General features: G+C 39.0%; 1 protein-coding gene across 2 annotated transcripts in view; it reads right to left on the minus strand.

Annotated features, from left to right (window-relative positions):
• The window catches only part of PLPPR1 (phospholipid phosphatase related 1), a 258,265-nt gene that overhangs the window by 25,731 nt on the left and 211,203 nt on the right, over positions 1-21,331 (minus strand). For both annotated transcript variants that reach the window (XM_026013224.2, XM_072727845.1), the window contains exons 3-4: positions 17,634-17,822; positions 5,246-5,378 (exon numbers count right to left, since the gene is read on the minus strand). In XM_026013224.2, coding sequence (XP_025869009.1) covers positions 5,246-5,378; positions 17,634-17,822 — 322 coding nt within the window. The remainder of the gene's footprint in view (positions 1-5,245; positions 5,379-17,633; positions 17,823-21,331) is intronic.

Raw genomic sequence — 21,331 nt, forward strand, 5'->3', positions numbered from 1 at the left:
CTGTATTTTGCCCCTATTTTTCCTCCCCTTGCTCCTTTAAAAAAATGGTTAGTTCTTCTTCTGATTTTAAAATTATACATACTCATGAAAAATATTGGAAATTATAGAATAGAAATCAAAAGACAAAAATTATTCAACTGTTCTCCTATAACTCAGAAGTGACAAAAGTTAACTGTGAGTGTATACCTTCAATCTTTTCTTTCACTGGGATAAATACACACACACACACACACACACACACACACACCCCTCTGATGTTGTATCTTTCTTATTTTGAAATAATTACAGATTCATAATGACTTGACTTTTTCATATAACATTATATCATGAATATTTCCCCTTTCATTAAAAATTCTTAAAAATAACATTTTCTGAGGTTGCAACTAAGAGTGTTAGCATTATCTTGAAAAAAAATTGTGTCATTAGATATTTCTAAGTGTGTTATAAAAAATAATTTTAGTCCAAAAAATTAATCTACATCAATGATCATCTCCTTAGGATAAATTATTTGAAGTGGAATTTTGGGTTAAAAAGGATAGCTATTTTTTCCCCAAAGATTTTATTTATTCATGAGAGACACAGAGATAGGCAGAGACATAGGCAGAGGGAGAAGCAGGCTCCCTGCCCAATGTGGGACTCGATCACAGAACCCCAGAATCATAACCTCAGCCAAAGGCAGATGCTCAACCACTGAGTCACCCAGGCACCCTAAAGGATAGCTATTTTTAAGCTACTGAAATACATCATCAAACTGCTATGCAGAAAGAGTATATGGATATAGTTCTTCCAGAAATGTATTCGAATCTCAAGTTTTTCCTCACACTTGACAGCAAAAAGCGTTACTTTACTTAAAAATATTTTGCTAATTCACTGGTCATTTTGTAATGCGAAGCTGATCATATTTGTCAGGAAATACTATTTGTAATGGATTCTAGAATAATTACATAAACTGCAAGAGAAAGTCATGCAATTTCAACTTAATTAAAATAGCTAAAACAGCTGTCATTTTCTGATTATTTTTGGTGGCTACTAGGTTAGACAAAAGGACTGTTAAGCTCTTTAGAATAACATATCTAATACATTTGATTACTGCCTTACTCTACTTCATATTTTCAAAGGAAACCTCCCCATTTAAAGGATCTTTAAGTAGTATGCTTGTTCCTCTTAAAAAACCACATTAATCCAGATACTCAAAGTAAGTTGCCCTTCTTAAGATACATAGACCCCTCCCCACCACCTCCAACTCTCCTATATGAAGCTAGGGCAGAATTCTCTGACTTTCTCTTAGAAATTGCCTAACATATGTACTTTAATTTCCTAGAAGTAAGCTGAAGAGTGATAATAAAGTTAATTAAACAGGAGGCAAATGAATAATTTAAGAACCAGCATTTATAGAAGCAATTTTAGGCAAATCTGTGATTTAACAAAGTCAATCTTTGTTCTTTACTTATCAAAAAAAAATGTTGAAAACCTACTATGTGCCAGACATTTTGCAATATGCTGTTGATAAATAGTGAAAAGATACAGTCTTTGTTCCCTAAAGAATCACAAAGTAAAGGGAATAACAGACTTAGATGACTACATGGATATGGTAGGTGCCTATAAACACACTCAGTGGGGGCCTGGGAGAGGAGGTAGCTAGCTGTCTGGGGTGGTAAAAAAGGTAACGTGTAAGCAGTGTTCTGGAGGACGAGTAGGGTTGTCAGCTTTAAGAGTGAGAGGATGGCAATGGGGTGCCCCAGGCAGAAGGAATAGCACATGAGCAGGAACCAGGGTTAAGCACTGCATTGTTCAAAACACTAGGAATGCTTTGAAAGAATTTAAGCAGGGAAATGACTTGATCATAGTTTTGTTCCAGAAAGAACTGTAAAATGGACAGTGGATGACATTTTTTTGGGCCTGGGGTACATGGAGCCACGTTGCAAGACGAGATGTAGCGAAACCACTTACAGGGCAAAAAATTTCAGTGGCCTATACCTGGGCTCCCAAACTTCAGAGTGCATCAGAACTACCTAAATGCAACACCTGGCATGAAATACAGATCATCAGGCTCCATTCCCGGACTTTCTGATTTGGTAGGCATGGGACGAGGCCTAAGAATGTACATTTCTAACAAGTTCTCAGATAGCTTAAGGTGACCTCTAGCACTTTGTTTTAAGCAACTGCGCAGATTCTGGTACCATAAAACAAACGAGGGAAGGCATGAAGCAAATGCTTCCCTACCTAGAAATCTCTTTTCTCTCTCTTGATGCTGTTCCTCTAATTTTCCAAGATTTGCATGTTACCTGCTGGCTGTCTCCCCACACAAGCACCCTTCCCTGTGAGCAGCATCTCTGTTAGCTTATGATAGACTCCAAAGGACTAATGTGTTATTGGTTATGAAAATGGGAGTTTGATGTTCCTCCAGGGTGAAACATTTCTACTTTAGTCATCCTCCTGAAACCACACCTCAGCTCAATGCACTGACTCCAATTCGAATTTCAGGTAGCATCAGCAATCTGCAGGTTTTGTTCCTGGAGGGTGGGGATGTCCACCAGCAAAGTCTTGTCCTGACCATGCACAGAGTCAGGTCTATATAAATGATAGACACCAGGTACAATTTCTATGCTTTAGACTCTGCCCTGATCCTTATCTTTGCCAAGGAAAAGCAACAGTGACCTTTAAAGATATCTCCACTTGATTGTAATCAAATAACCTTCTGCTTTGTATAACTTGCTCTAATTATCTGATTAGTGATCATAAAATCTTCTTTGAATCAAATTATATAAATGTCTGTAGACATATACACTCTCCCACTCCCACTTCTTTCCTTGGGAAAAGTAACTTTATCCCATTTTAATTTTTAAAAATATTTTATTTATTTATTCATGACAGAGAGAGAGAGAACGAGAGACAGGCAGAGGGAGAAGCAGGCAGAGAGAGAAGCAGGTTCCATGCAGGGAACCTGACACGGGATTTGAACCCGGGACTCCAGGATCATACCCTGGGCCAAAGGCAGGCGCTAAACTGCTGAGCCACCCAGGGATCCCCAACTTTATCCAATTTTATATCAAATTCTTCGTCTGTACAATTAGGATTATAAATTACCTTACAGGGTGTTGGGTGGATTAAGTGAAAACAATGTTTATAAAGTGTCTAGTCTACCATCCTGTAAAGATTCTCTTCTCTCCTTTTGTTTTCTCCTGATAATTTGTTACCTAGCCAGTCTAGTGGGAGGTGGCCAAACACTGGATATCTTTGAAGGCACCACTGTTTGGAATGAGTGAACTCAGACAGTGGTGACATCATCTTGACCAGGGATTATCCAGTGATTGCAGACTTCCACAGGTCATTCTGCAAATATCATCAGGAGATGCTGAAGACTTTTTTTTTAATGATTTTATTTATTTATTTATTTATTTGAGAGAGAGACAGAACAGAGAGAGAGAGAGAGATCGCAAGAGCAAGGAGGAGTGGCAGAGGAAGAGGGAGAAACAGTCTCCTCACAGAACAGGGAACTTTATTCAGGGCTTGATCCCAGGACCTCTGAATCATACATAACCTGAGCCACCAGGAGCCTTTGAAGACTATTTTAATGTTAAGAGTTGCTTCTTTTAAATTAGATTTTCTAGGCTTCCCACTCTTCTACATCCCTCATTCCCACTCCAATCACAGAAGTTCCTGCATATTCAAATTCAATGTGGTCATTTGTTTATGACTTTTATGACTTGAGGAAATCCAACCCTTTTCTTTTTTTTTTTTTTTTAAAGATTTTATTTATTCATTCATGAGAGACACAGAGAGAGAGAGAGAGAGAGAGAGAGAGAGACATAGGCAGAGGGAGAAGCAGGCTCCATGCAGGGAGCCTGATGTGGGACTCGATCCCGGGACTCCAGGATCACACCCAGAGCTGAAGGCAGAGGCTTAACTGCTGAGCCACCCAGGTGTCCCCAACCCTTTTCTATAATAGGAAAAAAAAAACAGGATTAAGGATAACCAAGAGCTGAGAGGATGTTGTATTCTGGCCTTCACTTTCTTAGCCGTCAATTTTGTGGGTTTTAAATGGTAGCATAGCTTATATTAATAGCAGCCATGTTCACACTTTGGGAGTTTTATCCTGGCTCCCATGAAGATCTGGTCAGTAGGTATTTCTAAGATCTCATTTGAACACCTTAACAGTTATTTATTGAGTATTTACTGTGTAGGAACTCTACTGCCTCTCTCTTCCTACCTATTCCCATATACACATTCATTCCCATTCTATAATTATTATCCATATCACCTCAGATTTTTTTTAAATCCTAGAAGAATCTACTTCCTACCTATTCCCATATACATATTCATTCCTATTCTATAATTATTATCCATATCACCTCAGATATTTTTTTTAAATCCTAGAAGAATCTACTTCCTACCTATTCCCATATACATATTCATTCCCATTCTATAATTATTATCCATATCACCTCAGATGTGTTTTTTTTTAAATCCTAGAAAGAGAGACATAGCACATGCCTTAATTATTTCTTTATCATGAACACTAATAAAACCATTTGTTTTCCAACCTTGGTAGGCATTGTTTTCCAGAATCTGATGGATTAGATTTCCCATACTTGGTGTAGAGTTCCCTGTATAAAAAAATTATACTGGATGGGAAATCTCTGTCAGGAAATTTGATTGTTTCTAAATTCATTCTATTGGTGTCCCTGGCTGTGCCCCCACACCCTCACCTGACTCAGTTAAAGGGTATATGACAATATCTGGTCAGTATTAAAATATATGTCCAAAGGGAGTCTCAGATAAATATTGTGTAGGGAGAAAATCCAAGTTGAAATAATTTGTAAGAAAATTTAATAAGTACTGCTTCACTTCAAGGATGAGAAATTGGACTTGGCACTATGATCAGCCTCAATTTCTGCACTTCCCAGAAAATCCCTAAAGAAACTCTTGCTTTTATTTATTTTTTTTAAAGATTTTATTTATTTATTCATGAGAGACACAGAGAGAGAGGCAGAGACATAGGCAGACGGAGAAGCAGGCTCCATGCAGGAAGCCTGATGTGGGACTCGATCCCAGGACTCCAGGATTATGCCCTGAGCCAAAGGCAGACACTCAACCGCTGAGCCACTCAGGTGTCCCAAAACTCTTGCTATTAAAGTTGATGCCTCCATAGCTTAGTTTATTTCATCAAGCATGTTCATCTGTAGTAAGTTTAGTAGATTGTACCTCTAAGTGAGGGCTTGGTTCAGCATGCTTTTGTACTCACCTATGAATCTTATGATCCTTCGGAGTAAGGGGTTCAGGTAACAGCATTCTCCGGTCAGAATGGTTTTCTCCTGGGCAATCAGAGATTCTCTGGTTGACTTTATAAAATACATGGATATCTCTCCAATAAAAATCTGGAGAAGGAATGTTTAAGAAATGTCAAGTTGGAGAGGGCTGTCTGATAAAAGAGATCAGTGGCTTTAAAAAACTGAAAGCAAAACCCAAACTTTTGAGGTTCCAAATCCTTTTAAAAGATGTAATACTGCAGAGATAGAGAGTTAAAGTAGTTTGCATTTAATTCTCCAAAAGAATTAGAGATGGCAATAATTGATCATTTCAGTGAGGTTTATACTCTTAAATTCTAAATTCATATAAAAACATAGGTTGAAATAATCAATTGTAATAGAATCTATGAGAAGGTTCACTCATGCTGGACTGAATTTTTTTTAACTGAATATGTGAGCTGCAATGATGAAAAATGACTGGGACAGTCATGTGCCCAATAAGGCATTATAAACACACATCACAATTTATTTCATTATGTGGCAATATGTTATTTACCTGAAAAATCTTTATTTGAACATGTTGGCCTGAGTTATATTTCTCATACTGTGAACTGGCTGACTGTCCCTTCTTTATAATTGGCACTTCTCTCTCTTGTTATCTTGAACTAATACATATATATTTACTATATAAATCATAATGCCTTTCTGTAGACTGTAAGCTCCCCGAGGACAGGAACTGACTACCTCTTATGTTTCTTGATTATGCTTCTAGCACTCAGCACAGTGTATTCCTATTTAAAATCAGGAACTGGAGGCAGGTAAGTTGTTGGGTGAAATCTGAGCACCACCAATGAAGAATAAAGTTACGAATTACCATCATCCATTGATAACTAGGTGTCAGGCACTTCATCATAGTATTTTTCTTTCTCAGAAGGTTCCTAGTGTAGGTATCATTACCCTTGTTTCATTGGTGAAGAAAGAAAGTTCAGTATCGGGGCAGCACTAGAATGTGGCCATTACACATTTTTCTGTGTGCACGTTATCCTGATTGTACAAATATAACACCTGAGGCACAGAGGGATGAAATAATTTGTCCAACGTCAGAGTTAGTAAGTCACAAACCCCAGCTCTGAAGCTAAGAAGACCTGGTTCCAGAGCCTTCATCTCAACCACTTACAATTTTACTTAGTACTGACTCGATAAAGATATTTGTTGAATTTGTGTTTAATATTGAGAACACAGAAAACAAAACAAGGTAAGTGTAATATGTTTTAAATACTGAGAATCTCAGATGCTATTAAAGTACAAGACAGAATGGTGTTGTGGAAACAGAACTAGGGGCAAGTCAGAATGGGGCAGGAGATTGGCAAGAGGAGACAGAACTAGGGTCAGACAGGCACACAATAGCATGTATCACATTGGCAGGTGCTAAGTATGGTTGTTCAGAATTAGAAATATGTTGTGCCTTATGTCCCTTGGAATTAACAATGAGTTGATGCTCTGCCATGGACAAATAATTTGAATAGCTTTGTGAACTCAGCTCTCCTTCTTTTCTAGTAACACCTCTCTCTCCTAAAATAAGGTGCCAAGAGGTTCTGTTTGTCCTTAGTGTACATGATGGAACTGCACTGCTCTTCTTTATCTTAGTGAACAGATGGGGATAAATTCATGCCTGCTTGGATACGTGAAATAGTATTTCCTTGAGGGAGCTTTCTCTCATTCCACAGACCAGCTCAGATATTCTCGTTATACACGGATTTCTTACCTTGTGTTTCTCTTTTCTATTTCTTATCAGAAATGGTTACATATTATTATTGTTGATCTTTGTTATGGGATGTCCTGTCTGTCTTATTCTTGGTTATACTCCCCCCAGGGCTTAGCCAAATGTAAGGTACAAAGTAGTAATTTGATGCTGAATGAATTAAGCATATCAGATTAATGAGGGCTTTTGGAATATGGGTTTAATGAGGTAAATGATAAAGAACAAAAAACGATTTCCATCATTTATCCTTCCAGATTCAATGAAAATGTCACCACTCTTCCCAAAGCCTTTACCAGATCCCCTCAGGAAAAGAGGGAACCTGTCTGCTCATTGCTCCCACAACACATTATACAGATCTCTATCTTGACATCTACCCAATTAATTGCAATTAGTGTTTGTGTGTCCCTCTTCATCTGACTATGATGTCCTTATGGGAAGGACTTTTGCCATTCTTTGTATGGTGTTTAGGACAGGGGCTGATATATAGTAGGCTCAACCAATATTTGTTGAATGAACAAAAGATTGAATTTTTAGAGGATCTTCTTATAGATAGAATCCTCTGACCTTAATTTCTCTGAAGATGAACAATGCAGGAAATTGACAATATGGACCAGAAAGCACACCATTCTTGGTGTATTGCTTAAGATTAAATAAAAACCAAGGACTAAGTAATACAAAGAGAATTATCTCTTCTGAACTAAATTCACTCATATATTCATTTTGCATTCAACAGTTTTGGAGAGGGAGCACCCACTCTGCCAGGAATTGTTTTAGCATTGGAGGAATAGCCATAAACAGATGTCTAGTGTGTATGTGTGTGTAGGGAGGACACAGGAAACCAATAAATACACCATATAATGTCATGAAATGACATATGATTACAAAGTAAATCAGGGAAATGGGATGGAAGGTGATAAACATGTAAGGATATATATGAAAAGAAATAATCATTGCTTGCCTTAGCCATTCCAGAAGCCCAAAACATTCTTACTCAATAGGAAAGAGATGTGCATGTTCTAGAGATTCTCAATTTAGTGAAGCTTTCCACTACTCACACATGAGGACAAAAAAAAGCAAGAAAATGTGTGAGAAAATCTATATACAGCCCATTCTTGTTAAAAATACACATGTGCATATACATATACCCACATAAAAATCTCAACAAAATCACTCCATGTCATACCAAACCAAACAGAATTTGGTATGGAACTCAAATAAAACGTCCAGAAGTCAAATCTAAGACTCTCATGTCAAAGGTAATATGTGGTACAAGAATTGTTACTATTGGTCAACAATATTCAAATTCCAATTAAGGTATGAAACATAAAAGAAAAAAAAACAGAGCAAGGATATAGACTAACTTATATATCTGGCTACTGACATAATGCTGGGAATATATTAAGTGATAATAAATATCTCCATAAGGAAGGAAGGAAGGAAGGAAGAAAAGGAGGAAAGGGGTCATTTTACAACTAAAAGGTAGGAAAATATTCCTGGTGTTCAGTTAAGACTGTGGTGGACATAAATGTTGCTGAAGAAATAATCCAGCTCTCAGACCCCAGGGAGTGGGCTTCATGGATGTTCATTTTTCTGTGTTTTGCTGACCATACATAGGGTGTTATTTGTCCATCTACTGGGTCCTATAGTCTCATATAGGGCCTGATTATATTTGGAGAGAGAAAGAGAGAATGCTGCCTGTTAAGAGAAGGGGGTCTCTTCTCTTTCCTGACAGGCCTCCTGCCCACGTTGAATGCTATTTTGTACACGGTGGCAGATTTATGATTCTGGTTTTGGCAATGGCTGGGTTTCTCCATCTGTGTCTTTGCTACACACACTGCCTCTACCTACCCCTCTGTTCAGAGAGCAACTGGGACATGTGGGACTCTCTAGGTGTTTGGCCCTGGTTTCCCTATTATTGCCTTTCTGATTGTTGGCTGACAAACATCATATTATTCACAGCAAATCAGAATACCCTCTGGTGAGAAATGACCAAGGCCAAACTCTAGATCTGGCAATGAATGAACTGCAAATGACTTCCACTGGTGCACTTCTTATCCCCCAGCTATGCTGGCTACAACCCCATGTGACATAAGACATTTAGAGAATAGTAAATATACTTTAAGTAAGGAGGACAACTGTTCTAACTTGATAAAGTTGTATTTCAGATATATAAACCCAAATGGCAAAGAAATAAACAAATAATCCTGGAATATGGTATAATAGTCTGGTGTGTTATCTTTTAGATCTTCCTCACAGTGTTTCACAGGAGATCTGGTAAGTGACAAATAAGTGATATAAATGTAAAATATTTAGGGAACAGTTTTTAGATTTCAAAATAAAAACAGTTTTCAGGAAAAAATAGTCACTGGAAGATGTATTGCAATCTCATATTGTAAGGGGGATTCATTGCATGTTACACATGGTTGTCACTAAAAAGGGCATCTAGAACTCCTGTAATATATGTTTTGCGTTCACACATATGCTAGTTGTGGCTCTGGTACTTGGCAAGATCAGTCATTGCTGTTTCTTGAATGCGGCTGTAGAAATGAAATCCCAGCTCTCTCCTCTCTTGATGTGCGATTTGGGTCAAGTAATTGAAACTTTCTGAACCCAGTTTCTTTTTTCATGACTTTGAACATGAGGGTAATAACTGTATCTGAAAATAGTTTACAGTATTTTTAAAAATGTACATCAAAGCATCTGTAGACGCTCAAGGAATGTTTCTTGTCTTTATTTCCTGGCCTATTAGGCAAGAATGTTGAGAATGATTTTTTAAAAAATCATTGTCTCTACTTCTGGAGTAAGGAAACATGGTATGACTCCAGTTCTGTTCTGCCCCCAACCAGGTATTTGATCTTAGACTGGTCACTGAACCTCTTTGGGCCTCAGTTTCTCATGTGTCGGACAAGAAGTCCCAGACTGTGCTGTTCTAGCTCAAACATTTTGCTGTTATGATAGGAACAACTCATTATCATTAATGTTAAGACAGCACTGAGGAAGGGAAACTGATATCACATAATTGGGCTTCAATCTCAGTTCCACTGGTTAAACTCTCCAGGGCCTTGGTTCACTTTCAAAATCCCACAGGACTTTGCCCTCACCAAGTAATCTTTCCTTAAGCAAAGTGGATGCAACCTACTCCAGAGTCATCTTGTTGCCTGCTATCTCTGTCACTTGGGTTCCTGAAGGACAGTAGAGGTTGCAAATCCCTCTCTGGGATTTCTGCGGATTATACTTTGAGGAAGAGGAGAGGGTTCTTTGTACACTTCCCAATATTAGCATTTAAATAGCTTCAGCTATTTAACAGCTTTCAGTCCCAGGGATTTCTGGATGCTTCCAATATTCTCCTGGGAGCTTTCCATAGTCATGAGCACTTCTAAGAAAGGCAGGCATGGCTTTTGTGGTAGATTTTGTTTAGTGACCCAGGAAATATAAAATATACAGACTGTGCTGATAGTCCTGACTGCCCACATCTTCACGTTCTGCTCTAATCTTTCCCCACTGAACGCTATGGACAACCCAGATCTGCAGAGGCATGTTCAAGAGCTCTTGATTTCTGCTTTATTACATCTAAGTATAAGTAAGAAATTCAACTCCAGATACTTCCTATACCTTTTAAAGATCAAGGCTTCAACAGAGTCAAGGCCATTTGCATGATGGCATTTTGGAAGTTGTTCAGCAACTATTTGTGGATTGGGGCCTCCCTCCTGGTGTTAATCCAGGACCCATATCTACCCACTCCGAAGGCAGTCTTCAGTTGATACCTGTTATAAAATGTAATACCAAGGTGGTATGCTACATTCCAAATCATAGCAGTCTCTTATGCCTTTATCCTGGACAGTGGATATTAGAGAAATTGGAATTTAAAATGCATTAGGTAGAACACTGCTCTCAATAAAAAGTAAAATGCATTGGGATAACTAACTAAATTGACCAGCATGTATTTTTAGGCAAAGAGGCGTTTTAAGAAGCAAATTATCAAAACTCCTTCCCACAATCACCAGCAATCACTAGAAGGGGCATCTCAAAAATGGCAACCAAGTCTTTCTGTGGGATGATGTGAGGGGAAGAGACAATCTGTGAAAGAATTTAGAGCATTCATGTGTAGCGTTGATAGAAGATGGGGAAACACATTTTTTTAAGTTTTAAAAAATCCACAATCATTAATGGGTATAACCTATAAATCTTGCCCAGAAAAGAAAAATGTAATTGTAAAGACTAAGTACCTTAGCATCAACAACAACAAAATGATGTTCTCATGGTAAGAAACACAAAAACAAAAAGGAAGTCATGTGATCATGTACAAAAGGGAAAAAGATGTGAATTATAAAGTGTTAAAAGGGGTTTCAATAGATGAGATTATTCAGAGCCTGGAAGAGGCAGATTCTGAGGCAGTGCAAAGTCCCACAATGCCGCCTTTGCTTCAGCAGCTGCGTCCCACGTCAGCCAGCCAACAGACTTACATTTAGTGAGAGCCCACTCTGTTCCACACTGTGTTTTGGGCTTTTATATTCACTCCAAGAGCTTACAGCCCGGAAACCCCCCAAATGAAGATTCACAATTTCCTCCAATTTGTGCCTTTCTATCAAACTGTGTTTGTCTCTTCCTTTCCTACGAAATTCTAGATTAGTCTTATATATGCGTGCGTGCACAGTTGCATGCAAAGTGCGAGCTGTTTCAATTCTCTCGGGCTAGGCATCGAATGTTCTGCTGCTTCAATACTAAATACTCCCCTGTCACTTTGTTGTGAGGCCAAGAAAAAGGTTTAATAGCCATTTTTCTCATGCCTTGTGGTGCTGGGGCTGAGGTAAAATAAAGGTAAATCAGATTCTCTGCTGAGTTAAATCCTCTTATCCAAGCAGGCTCTCTGCCCTTGACTCAGAGTGTACAAGTTTCTTCAGGAGGCCAGGGGCAGTAGTCATCCAGGGATTCCACATTGGTTAGAAGGCACCCTGCAGACTTCTTGGAAGTATGGGCTACCACTTTTGGTTAAACTGTTCTGGTCACAATAAATCCCCCAAGCTCTAACCTTTCCTGAAGATCTGAGACAGCAGTGGCCTGTCCCTGTGCAGTTTAATGCCCATGTGGCTTTGCCCTGACATGATGCTGATCTCTTCTGACAGCAAAGCACAAAAGGAGAAATAGGAACTGACAGGTCAAACACTCAGCAGAGTCTTTTCCCTTGTGCCTTTCTTGTGCGTCCCTGCAGTCATGAATGGAGTTGTTAATGCCCGTCCAAAGAGACACAGGGCAGTGGAAGGTGCTAGGTTTTCCTACATCCTTTGTGCTTAAGAATGCACAGTAAACCAAGGACAAGTCCAGGTTGTGCTACTTTTCTGAAAATCGCCATTCGTTAATGTCATACAAGTCACCCCACAGGGATCTTGCCTTCTTCCTACTCCAGTGAAAACAGGAAATGGGCTTAAGGAAGAAATGAACAATGACAACAAAAACTCCATGCAGTTCTATGAAAACCTGACCAGGCACAGAGTATAAAATCAAACTCCAGAAAGAAAGTTGAAACTTGGGGATTGGGAACATGACATGTGGAACTTTCCAATCAGAATGCTTTTTTAAAAAAATTATTTTTATTTCTTTTTATAGCTTTCATGGAATGTTAGAACTGGAAATATCTTGGAGATCATTAGCCCAATCCCTCCTTTTATTTACAGATGAGAAATTGAACCTATCGAGGGAATATGACTTACCAGAGGTCACACAATTACTGGAGGCAAAGCCATGACTGGATCTTTGCCTCTCCTGACACAACCAACCTGAGATCAGATGACGGCAGCGTAAAGGGAATGCACACTCTGAAGCAGGGACAGTGCTCTGTTAGACACTTGGGATCTGGATCCCAATGGCCCAATAAAAGCTGCTCTTGGACAAGCCATACCTCCCTAGGATGGGACAGAAGAAATGAACACAGTTCCTTCCTCCCAGGAAATGTCTCTGAGCATCAGAGGAATTTTGCTCTCTATCCTGACGCTGCTCACTTTTTTTCAGGTCTTAGGGGAAGATCAAGAACTGTCAGTGTGTTTCAAAGCCACACGTTTCTCTACCATTAACCTGTCACAGCTGTAATCAGCCTTGGCTCCTAGCAATGCCCCTTATTTGGGAGAAAAATAAAAGTGGAACCAATGGGTGGCTATCTGTTCAGTCACACACAGAACTAGCTGGACCTTCAATGAATCATTTAACCGAGTTAAGTCTTGAGGTTCTCAACTCAAAAATGAAGGGAACTGGACTACACCTTCTCTATGTTCTTTGGGATGTCTCTTTTCTATTTCACTGGGATGTCAAGAGGCTAAATTAGGCAAAAACTACAGAATGTAAGTAAATTAAGATGTCATGCTTATAATCATTTATGGAATATTCCTCAGCGTATGTCTTAGGGATCTGCTAGCATTATTGGTCACATTTTTCATCCAAAGAAGCAAAGAAATGGAGAAGGTTCCATACTTGAGAGCTATAGTAGAACTGTAGGTTCTTAGTCCTCAGTTGTTTATTGACCATGCGCCTTAACTTCACATAGGAGCAACTGACTTCCATGTGAATTTGTGTCATTTAGGGAAAAAGGAAGTCAATGAAAAAGATAGAATCAAACTTTGCAGCCTGGAGAACAGTTTCTACTGAAAATCTTAGAATCAAGGCAATATTATTTTTGCCCAGAGAGAAGAGAAAATTCTCCACAAAGTTCTGTTTTCCTATTTTTGTTTTGGCCATGTGTGTTTTTGTTTATTAGAATTGCCATTTTCAAGTCTTATTAGACATTGGTTATTTCATAATTATTGCCAGAAGAACTGGAGTAAACAATGTTTTAAAAATGTATCTTTTGATTTGAAAATAATACACACTCCTGTAGAATTAGGAAAGGAGTATATAAAAGGATAAAAGAGAAGAAAAAATGAACTGTACCATTAGCACTCATAGGTAATGACTGTAAATTTTTAGTCTATTTCATACTACCCTTTTTTAATGTATAATTATAAATTTGTGATTATCTTGCAACACACACCAGGTACCTTCTTAGGGCCATTAAAGATTCAGACCCACAGACAACCACATGTTACATTGGGCACTGTCTACTTGGAAGGAGGGAAGCATCACATGCTCCTCTTCAGCACGTGTCTTCACAGTGGTCCAGCACAGCAGTATAGCTCAAGTGCAAGAGACCACAGACATACCAGAGGAAGCAAGAGCCACCAAGACTTAAAAACCTCATGCTTTATAGGAGTCAACATATGGTGCAGCCAACTCCACAGGCATAGCTTTCAAGGTCCTGCAGCGGATGTGTGAAATTTCTAGAGTCACTGCACTTAGAAATAGCATGGCACCTCCTCGGGTAATTACAGTTCTCGGAGTACAGATGGCAATTCACCAATCAGGGGTTAATTTTGCCTAGCCACACAGTTGATATATACTACTAAAAACCTTTCTAGGAAAACTCACCCAGAAAATTAAGAGGTCAGATTCTCTTGTGAAAGGGAGAAAGATTTTCATGCAATATTATATATATATTTTTAGCCCTTAAAAATCTTTTTTTTTTTAGCCCTTAAAAATCTTAACATTAAATCAAAAGCATGTTTCATTGCTATTAAAGGTGTCTCAAAAACACGACTGCCTCATAATGTATTTACACAATCCCCCAGTACTGTGTATTTAGCCAGTTCCAAGTTTTTCATTGGAACTACAGCTGACGTGAATATCCCTATACACAAATCCTTGTATTTATATAAAACTGATTATTTCCTTAACATAAATTCAGGGAATGGAATTAATAACTGAGTCTGAATTTTATAAACTTTTAATACATCTTTGATAAGCTGCTCTTTAAAAAGAAAATATCTGTCTACACTTTTACTAGAACTGTGTGAAAGTGTCTGTACCTTCAACGACATGGGCTAATTTCTTTAAAACATTTTCAATTGCATAGAGGGAAATGCTGTGCTTGTCAAAATTACTTTTCTTTGATAATTGATGAGTTTAGAAATGTTGACATGCACACGGTCAATTTACTGTTTTATTAATTGTTTATTCTTGTCCTCTCCTGGTTTTATTTGGGGAAGCTCATTTTTTAAAATAGTAAGGATATTTACAATTGAGTCTTATATCCTGTAAGTTTTTTGCAGTCTTATATCCTGTAAGTTTTTTGAGTCTTATATCCTGTAAGTTTTTTGCAGTCTTTTTCTTTTGTTAGAGATGCTTATTTTTAGGCAGACAAGTCTATCAAACCTTTTCTATATGCTTGCATCAACATTCATAAATGAGACAGTTTTTGCTACTCAGGGTGCTTTTGTGGGTGTACACACAGACTTTCTAAGTGTTTAAAATCTATATTTTTCTTGCTTTGTAATTTGCACTAAAAAGCTTTCCATTTATATTTAGGCTCTGGGACATTTTATATAATTATGGATTTTCTATTCCTTGAAAGTTTGAAGGAATTTATGTTATAGCTACATGTCCTCATACTATTTAGTGAGATAAATTTTAGACATGTTTAAAAATTTATCCTGTTTTTATTCACTATTCAGCTTTCCTACATCCTTTTAGGGCCTTGCTTATAAATTATCTTTTCATAAAATATTACCAATTTTATTGAGATGAAAGCATTTATTGCCACAGAATTGTAAATACAATTTTAATACAGACTTTTAAAGGCTTATGTATTTTTGCTTATATACATGCTTTAACATTTTTTTTACTTCTGCCTTTCTATAGTAGACTAGGGGGTTGCACATTTTGCTTTTCAAAGAATTAGCTCCTTATTTTATTTGTTAATTCTATTGTTTTCTAATTCACAAATTCTTTTGTCCATAGTTTTTCCTAATCTGTTTCCCTGGCTTTCCTTAGTTTTTTTTTTTTTTTAATGGAAAAAAGTCTCTCTAATTTCAAGAAGCAATTACAGGAGAACCTAGGCAATAATATATATCCTGGGACTAGGAAGAAGAGAGGAGAATACATTAGTAAGTCAAGGGATCACTCAGAGAGATGTGTGAATACATAAGAAAATTATATGCTTCTGAGAGAAAGAAATCAGGATGTGATTCCAGACTAAGTCCACTGCCTGTAGTTCCAGGGCTTCCAAGTGGCATCTCATTCTCTTCAGGTACAGGAAGTTGGCCTATGACCCTGAAGAGGGTGAAGAACGGTTTCCAGCCAGGCTCTTTGTTCCCCTACTGCTAAACAGTACATGCCAGACACTGCGCAGAGTCATTCATACGAACAATCTTATTCAAGTCTCATGACAACTCCATGAAATAGGGAGTTATATTATTCCTATATTTTATGGCAGGGGGCAATAGAGTGATTTGTACAAAGTCACATAGGCAGGATGTAAATCCAGATGTGTTGGACTGCAGAGCTTGTTTTTTAACCACTCTAATATACCACGGTTTTATCACTGCTGACCTTAATTGCTATAGCATAGTCTTATCATTTAAGGGGGGGCTTACAGAGCCTAGGATCAATGATTGAAATAAAGTAGCAGGGTTCATTATGCCCATATTATTTCTCCTCAAAATTCTATTCCATTTCTCATCTTAAAGCAAACAAAACATTTGTATAGAAAACAAATGTCTGAACTGAATGTCTGAGCAGTCAGTATATTTCTTAGCATGCCAGTCAATATTTTTATTACCAAAAGAGAGAGGAGAGGGTGAGGGTGGGTGGTAAGGGGGCAGGGGTAGAGGAGGCAGCCCTTAGAAGAGATAGGGGAAATGATAACTGAGATTACACCCCAACTAATCTGACCTTGTAGCATGTTCAGACATAGAAATGTTTATTATGAAACACACACAAAGTCATTTTTAAAATTGAAATTAAAATGTCTAAGGGTTAAACCACTTTATCAGATAATATAGATCTGAGCTTTATGCTTTTGAAAGTTTCCCTCGAGAATAGTGTGGCCAATTTTTTTTTTTTTTTTTTGCCTCATGAGAGAGAAAAATGAAATAAATGAAGGTAAAGTTGCAACTGAATTGAACGTGATGTAATGTGAACACAGCCAGAGTCACCAAGAATGAATCGCAGCAAACTTTAGGTCAAGTGATTTCTCTCATCAGCCCTTCTGGAAGTTCAATCAGAACAGCAGGAGACACAGGCCCAGGGGATTCTATTCCACTCTGATCTGAGTCTTTATATCAGCACCAGCATTTACATTCAAGACCTCTTCTGAAATACACACACCCCACAGCATATTTTTTCAAGAGCACAGTAGCTATTCTTAACGTATTAGCCAATCATGCCTGTTGATTTACAATATCCACATTTACTTTAAAAAATGTGTGTGTGTGTGTGTGTGTGTGTGTATATATATATATATATATATGGAAAAAATCATGTATATATCTTGTGTATATGTATATATCTATATATCTATATATATAGACATCTTTAAATTCAGATACCAAAAAGCAAAAGCCACCTATAAAAGACAAGACCTGTTTTAATGAGATTTTTTTTTTTTTTTAATGCAGAGCTCCATTCACCATTTTGGCTGAAATAGGACACCCCTGATAAGGCTGCTGGTGAATGCCCAGGAAGGGAGGAAAGAGGAGAAAAGGAAGACAGGAAATGTTATTTAGTATCTGACAATAAGGAAGGAAGTATTCTGTACTTACAATAGCAGTTGGGGTGGCAGCCAGCACACAATAGAGCACCAGAGGGGTGATGAAGCTTTCTTCCTCTGTCCCCGGGTAAGGCTTCATTAAGTCTCCATCCTGACAGAAGAATCCTTGGATATGCACCTGAAAAGTGTCAGTGCATTCGAAGTAGTAGGCAAGCAGCACTGTCCCAGCCATGATGACAAGCTGAAAATACAGCATGGCCACACAGAGACATTAGCAGGTCTTCGGAGCAGCGCTCGCCCCGCAGAGCACACTCCCTCCATCACCCCAGCAGCTCTCCTCCTTTTGGTATTGGCAAGTGTGTGCGTGCCTGGCTCAGCATGCTCTGGGCTCGGGGAGTGTGTGCTTGCTTGTCTGCCTTGTAACATCTGTTATATAAACCTTCCAGAAAATAATGAACAGCTCGCATCGGAAAGGCAGACCACAGCAAGGCTTAAGAGAGACACCCAGCTTCTGCTGCCACCCTCTCAGAGGATGCATGGCAGCCAAGGCAATATTTCCATTCAGAACAGAGGTGAAAAGTCAAAGGGCAGTGGCATAAGAATTGGCAAGATGTAGATGTGAGATCTGGTCCTGAGACATTTCATCAAATATTAGAGATATACTTACCTTATTATAAACTATTAGAGGCAGGTAAATCATGAATGAACAAACAAATGAACAGGAAAACTAAAGCCTAGAAAGGTTAAAGCCTGAATTATTGCAGGGATGAATACGTGGTCCAGGAATACCTTCTCCAAAAAGGCGCCTTTATTCCCAAATGCTTTCTACCAGTAAATCCAGGACTTTCCTGATAACATCTTACTATAATCACAGATCCTTCATAAGGTTTCGACATAAAAAGGGACATAATTATCCTTTCATTTCCACTCACAAATGTCCCAGATACTCACCGAGGTTTAGATGTAGGCTTTAGTAGGTATGAGAAGTTGAGGGAATATAGAAAAGCCAACATTATTTTTCTCATTCATATTTGGAAACACTAAAATGCCAAGATAAAGGTGATAAAGGTAGAAAGAACATAGGTTTTCGAGGTTATGAAATCACAGAAAACTAAGCTGGAAGAGGTCTTGGAGATCTTCCTGTCTAAAACCTTTATTTCATAGATGAGAAGGCTGAGGCCCACAAGGGGACGTGATCACTCCTGAATCATCCAACAAGGAAGCCAAACAGGTACTTAGGTTGAGAATCAGCAATGTAGGGAAACTTAGAAAGGAGGAAAAAAAAATTAAGTGATTTTTTAAAAAAGTATCAATGTAATAATGATGGGAAAAAATCAGAACTGGGGAGGACATCTTTGCACATCATTTGTGGCTCAAAATTGTTTCTGTTTGGAAGTACATATGGGGCAGCAAGGGGGAAGGAAGGGTTTAGGAAGGCTAAAGCTCATATTCCAGCCCTGGAATGACTAACCCAAGGTCATGACATAGCTAGTTAGGGTAAGTCTGGGACTAGAAAGAAACCCACCTTTTCTGATCCCCAGAAGAAAAAAAAAACACCTTGTATCATGACATCAAAATTTCACCCTCTGCAAAAGCCTAGAGAGGTACAGAGGGAGGCAACTCTAATGCAGAGAGGCACTATTTGGCGTTTTTATCTATTTCATACCCAGTTCTCTAGCCACAGCACTGGAGAGAAGCTTTACATTCTGCCCATTGTCTGAAACCAGGCCGGGCCTCTACTTGTGGGATGTTATCTCGGCAATTCCTCCATTCCAGCTGAAATCATTCAGAGGCCTTGAGTTGTAGTGTGTCTAAAGTGCGAACCCCTAACCACTCTGCCATAAAGCTCTTTGTCTTTGGCCTCAACCATTGCCACCTTTCTTTACTTCCAGTAGGTCGCATATTATACTTTCCATGCGTTGTGCTTCATACGCGACTTGTCTCTGGTTCTACAAGGACTATATGCTGCTCTCTGGCATTTTCAACCCTTCTTCCCCAATAGAGCTTCTGTCACAACTTCTGACCATCTAGTAATCTCGGGACACTCCTGAGTGTTTCTCTGCGCCTGATGTTATTTCCTGGGGATTTACCACATGTAAATCACGAGTGCTCAGGCCAGCCAGCTCTGCTGTTTTTGGCACTTTCTTTCTTTTCTTTTTAGCCAGAGAGAGGAGATTTGGATTAGTCTGTTTACTACAAGTATGAAAGAGAGGTGCTCCAAAGCTGCTCCTGCTGGCAGCTAGTTCATAAAGTCAAGGCCATGCGGTTTCTATTTCTTTTGTGCTTCACTGGTCAACTGAACTGACCTGATGGGAATGAACCTAGTCAGCTGACCTGAATGTTTCGGAGCTGAGCAAACACTATGATTCCCACAGTTTGGGGGCTTTACCTCTAAGGTTATCTGTGCCTCCTGCACAGGCCTGATCTGGGATTTCTCTTTTTTTTTTTTTTTTAAGATTTTATTTATTTATTCATGAGAGACACAGAGAGCGAGGTAAAGATATAGGCAGAGAGAGAAGTAGGCTCCCTGCGGAGAGCCTGATGCAGGACCCCAGGATCACAACCTGAGCCAAAGGCAGATGCTCAACCACTGAGCCACCCAGGTGCCCCTGATCTGGGATTTCTAGGAGTCTCCTCCATGTGGCTGGAAACAGATTTCTGTCTCATGGCTTCATCAGCCCTTGGGCAACAACTACTTGGGGAATAATAGGCAGGATCTATGGGAGCTTTCAGATAAAACAAAACCCAAAAATGGCATCTAGCTTCCTCTAATGAGGATAAGTATCATATTTTACTGGGTGCCTTTGTGCTACCACTTCCATTTAAAAATGGGCAGGATGAAAGTGAAGTAAACAAAAGTAAATATACATAGGTAAAAAGACTCACTAGAAAAACACAGAACAGAGATTTTTAGAACATAGAACTGTCTTAACTTCATATACATCAAAATCAACAATAATGGCAACAAAAAAGCCAAGGTCAATATGCCTAAATTTGAAATCTATAGAACAAATCTTGAATAGCTGCCTGGCCAATTTAATCCTGGAAGCAACATTTAGAGAGAACTGAATGAATGTGTGAATCAGTCAATTGAAAGGCATGAAGTAAAGAACTGAGAATCTTGGAGACTCAGGGCGGGAGAGGAAGGTGGGAACTTAGGCAGCCTACTGGATGGCACTGACCTGGCGCCGTAAGTCTACTTACACTGATCAGCCTCCCTGATCAGGCAGGAGCCCTTGCCTGTCATTTTCAAGTAATCCTTAAATTCCCTGGAGAGTCCCCAGTAATGCCAGTTAGAGATGCACAGAAGCAAAACCAGAATAACTCAGATCTTGATTTCTAGGTTTCTTTTTTTAAGATTTTATTTATTTATTCATGAGGGACACACAGAGAGAGGCACAGACACAGGCAGAGGGAGAAGCAGGCTCCATGCAGGGAGCCTGACACGGGACTCGATCCTGGGACTCCAGGACCACAACCCGGGCCGAAGGCGGCACTAAACCACTGAGCCACGTGGGCTGCCCTCTAGGTTTCTTTTCTATTGAACATTCTCTTGTGACCACATATTTAAAAAGAGCTTTGCATTTACTGCAGGAACAGAAATACCACATTGGTTCTGCTTCCAGAGAGGTCCGCCCTGCAGCTCTGATGACAGCGGACAATTAGCCATCGGCGTCCTCCCTTCTTCCTCTCTGTCCTGGGCCATGATCCATCACTGTCTAGGTTTATGTCACTGGTGCCAGCTGGCAC

This window comes from Vulpes vulpes, chromosome 12 (assembly GCF_048418805.1).
Source record: "Vulpes vulpes isolate BD-2025 chromosome 12, VulVul3, whole genome shotgun sequence".
Lineage (NCBI taxonomy): Eukaryota > Metazoa > Chordata > Mammalia > Carnivora > Canidae > Vulpes > Vulpes vulpes.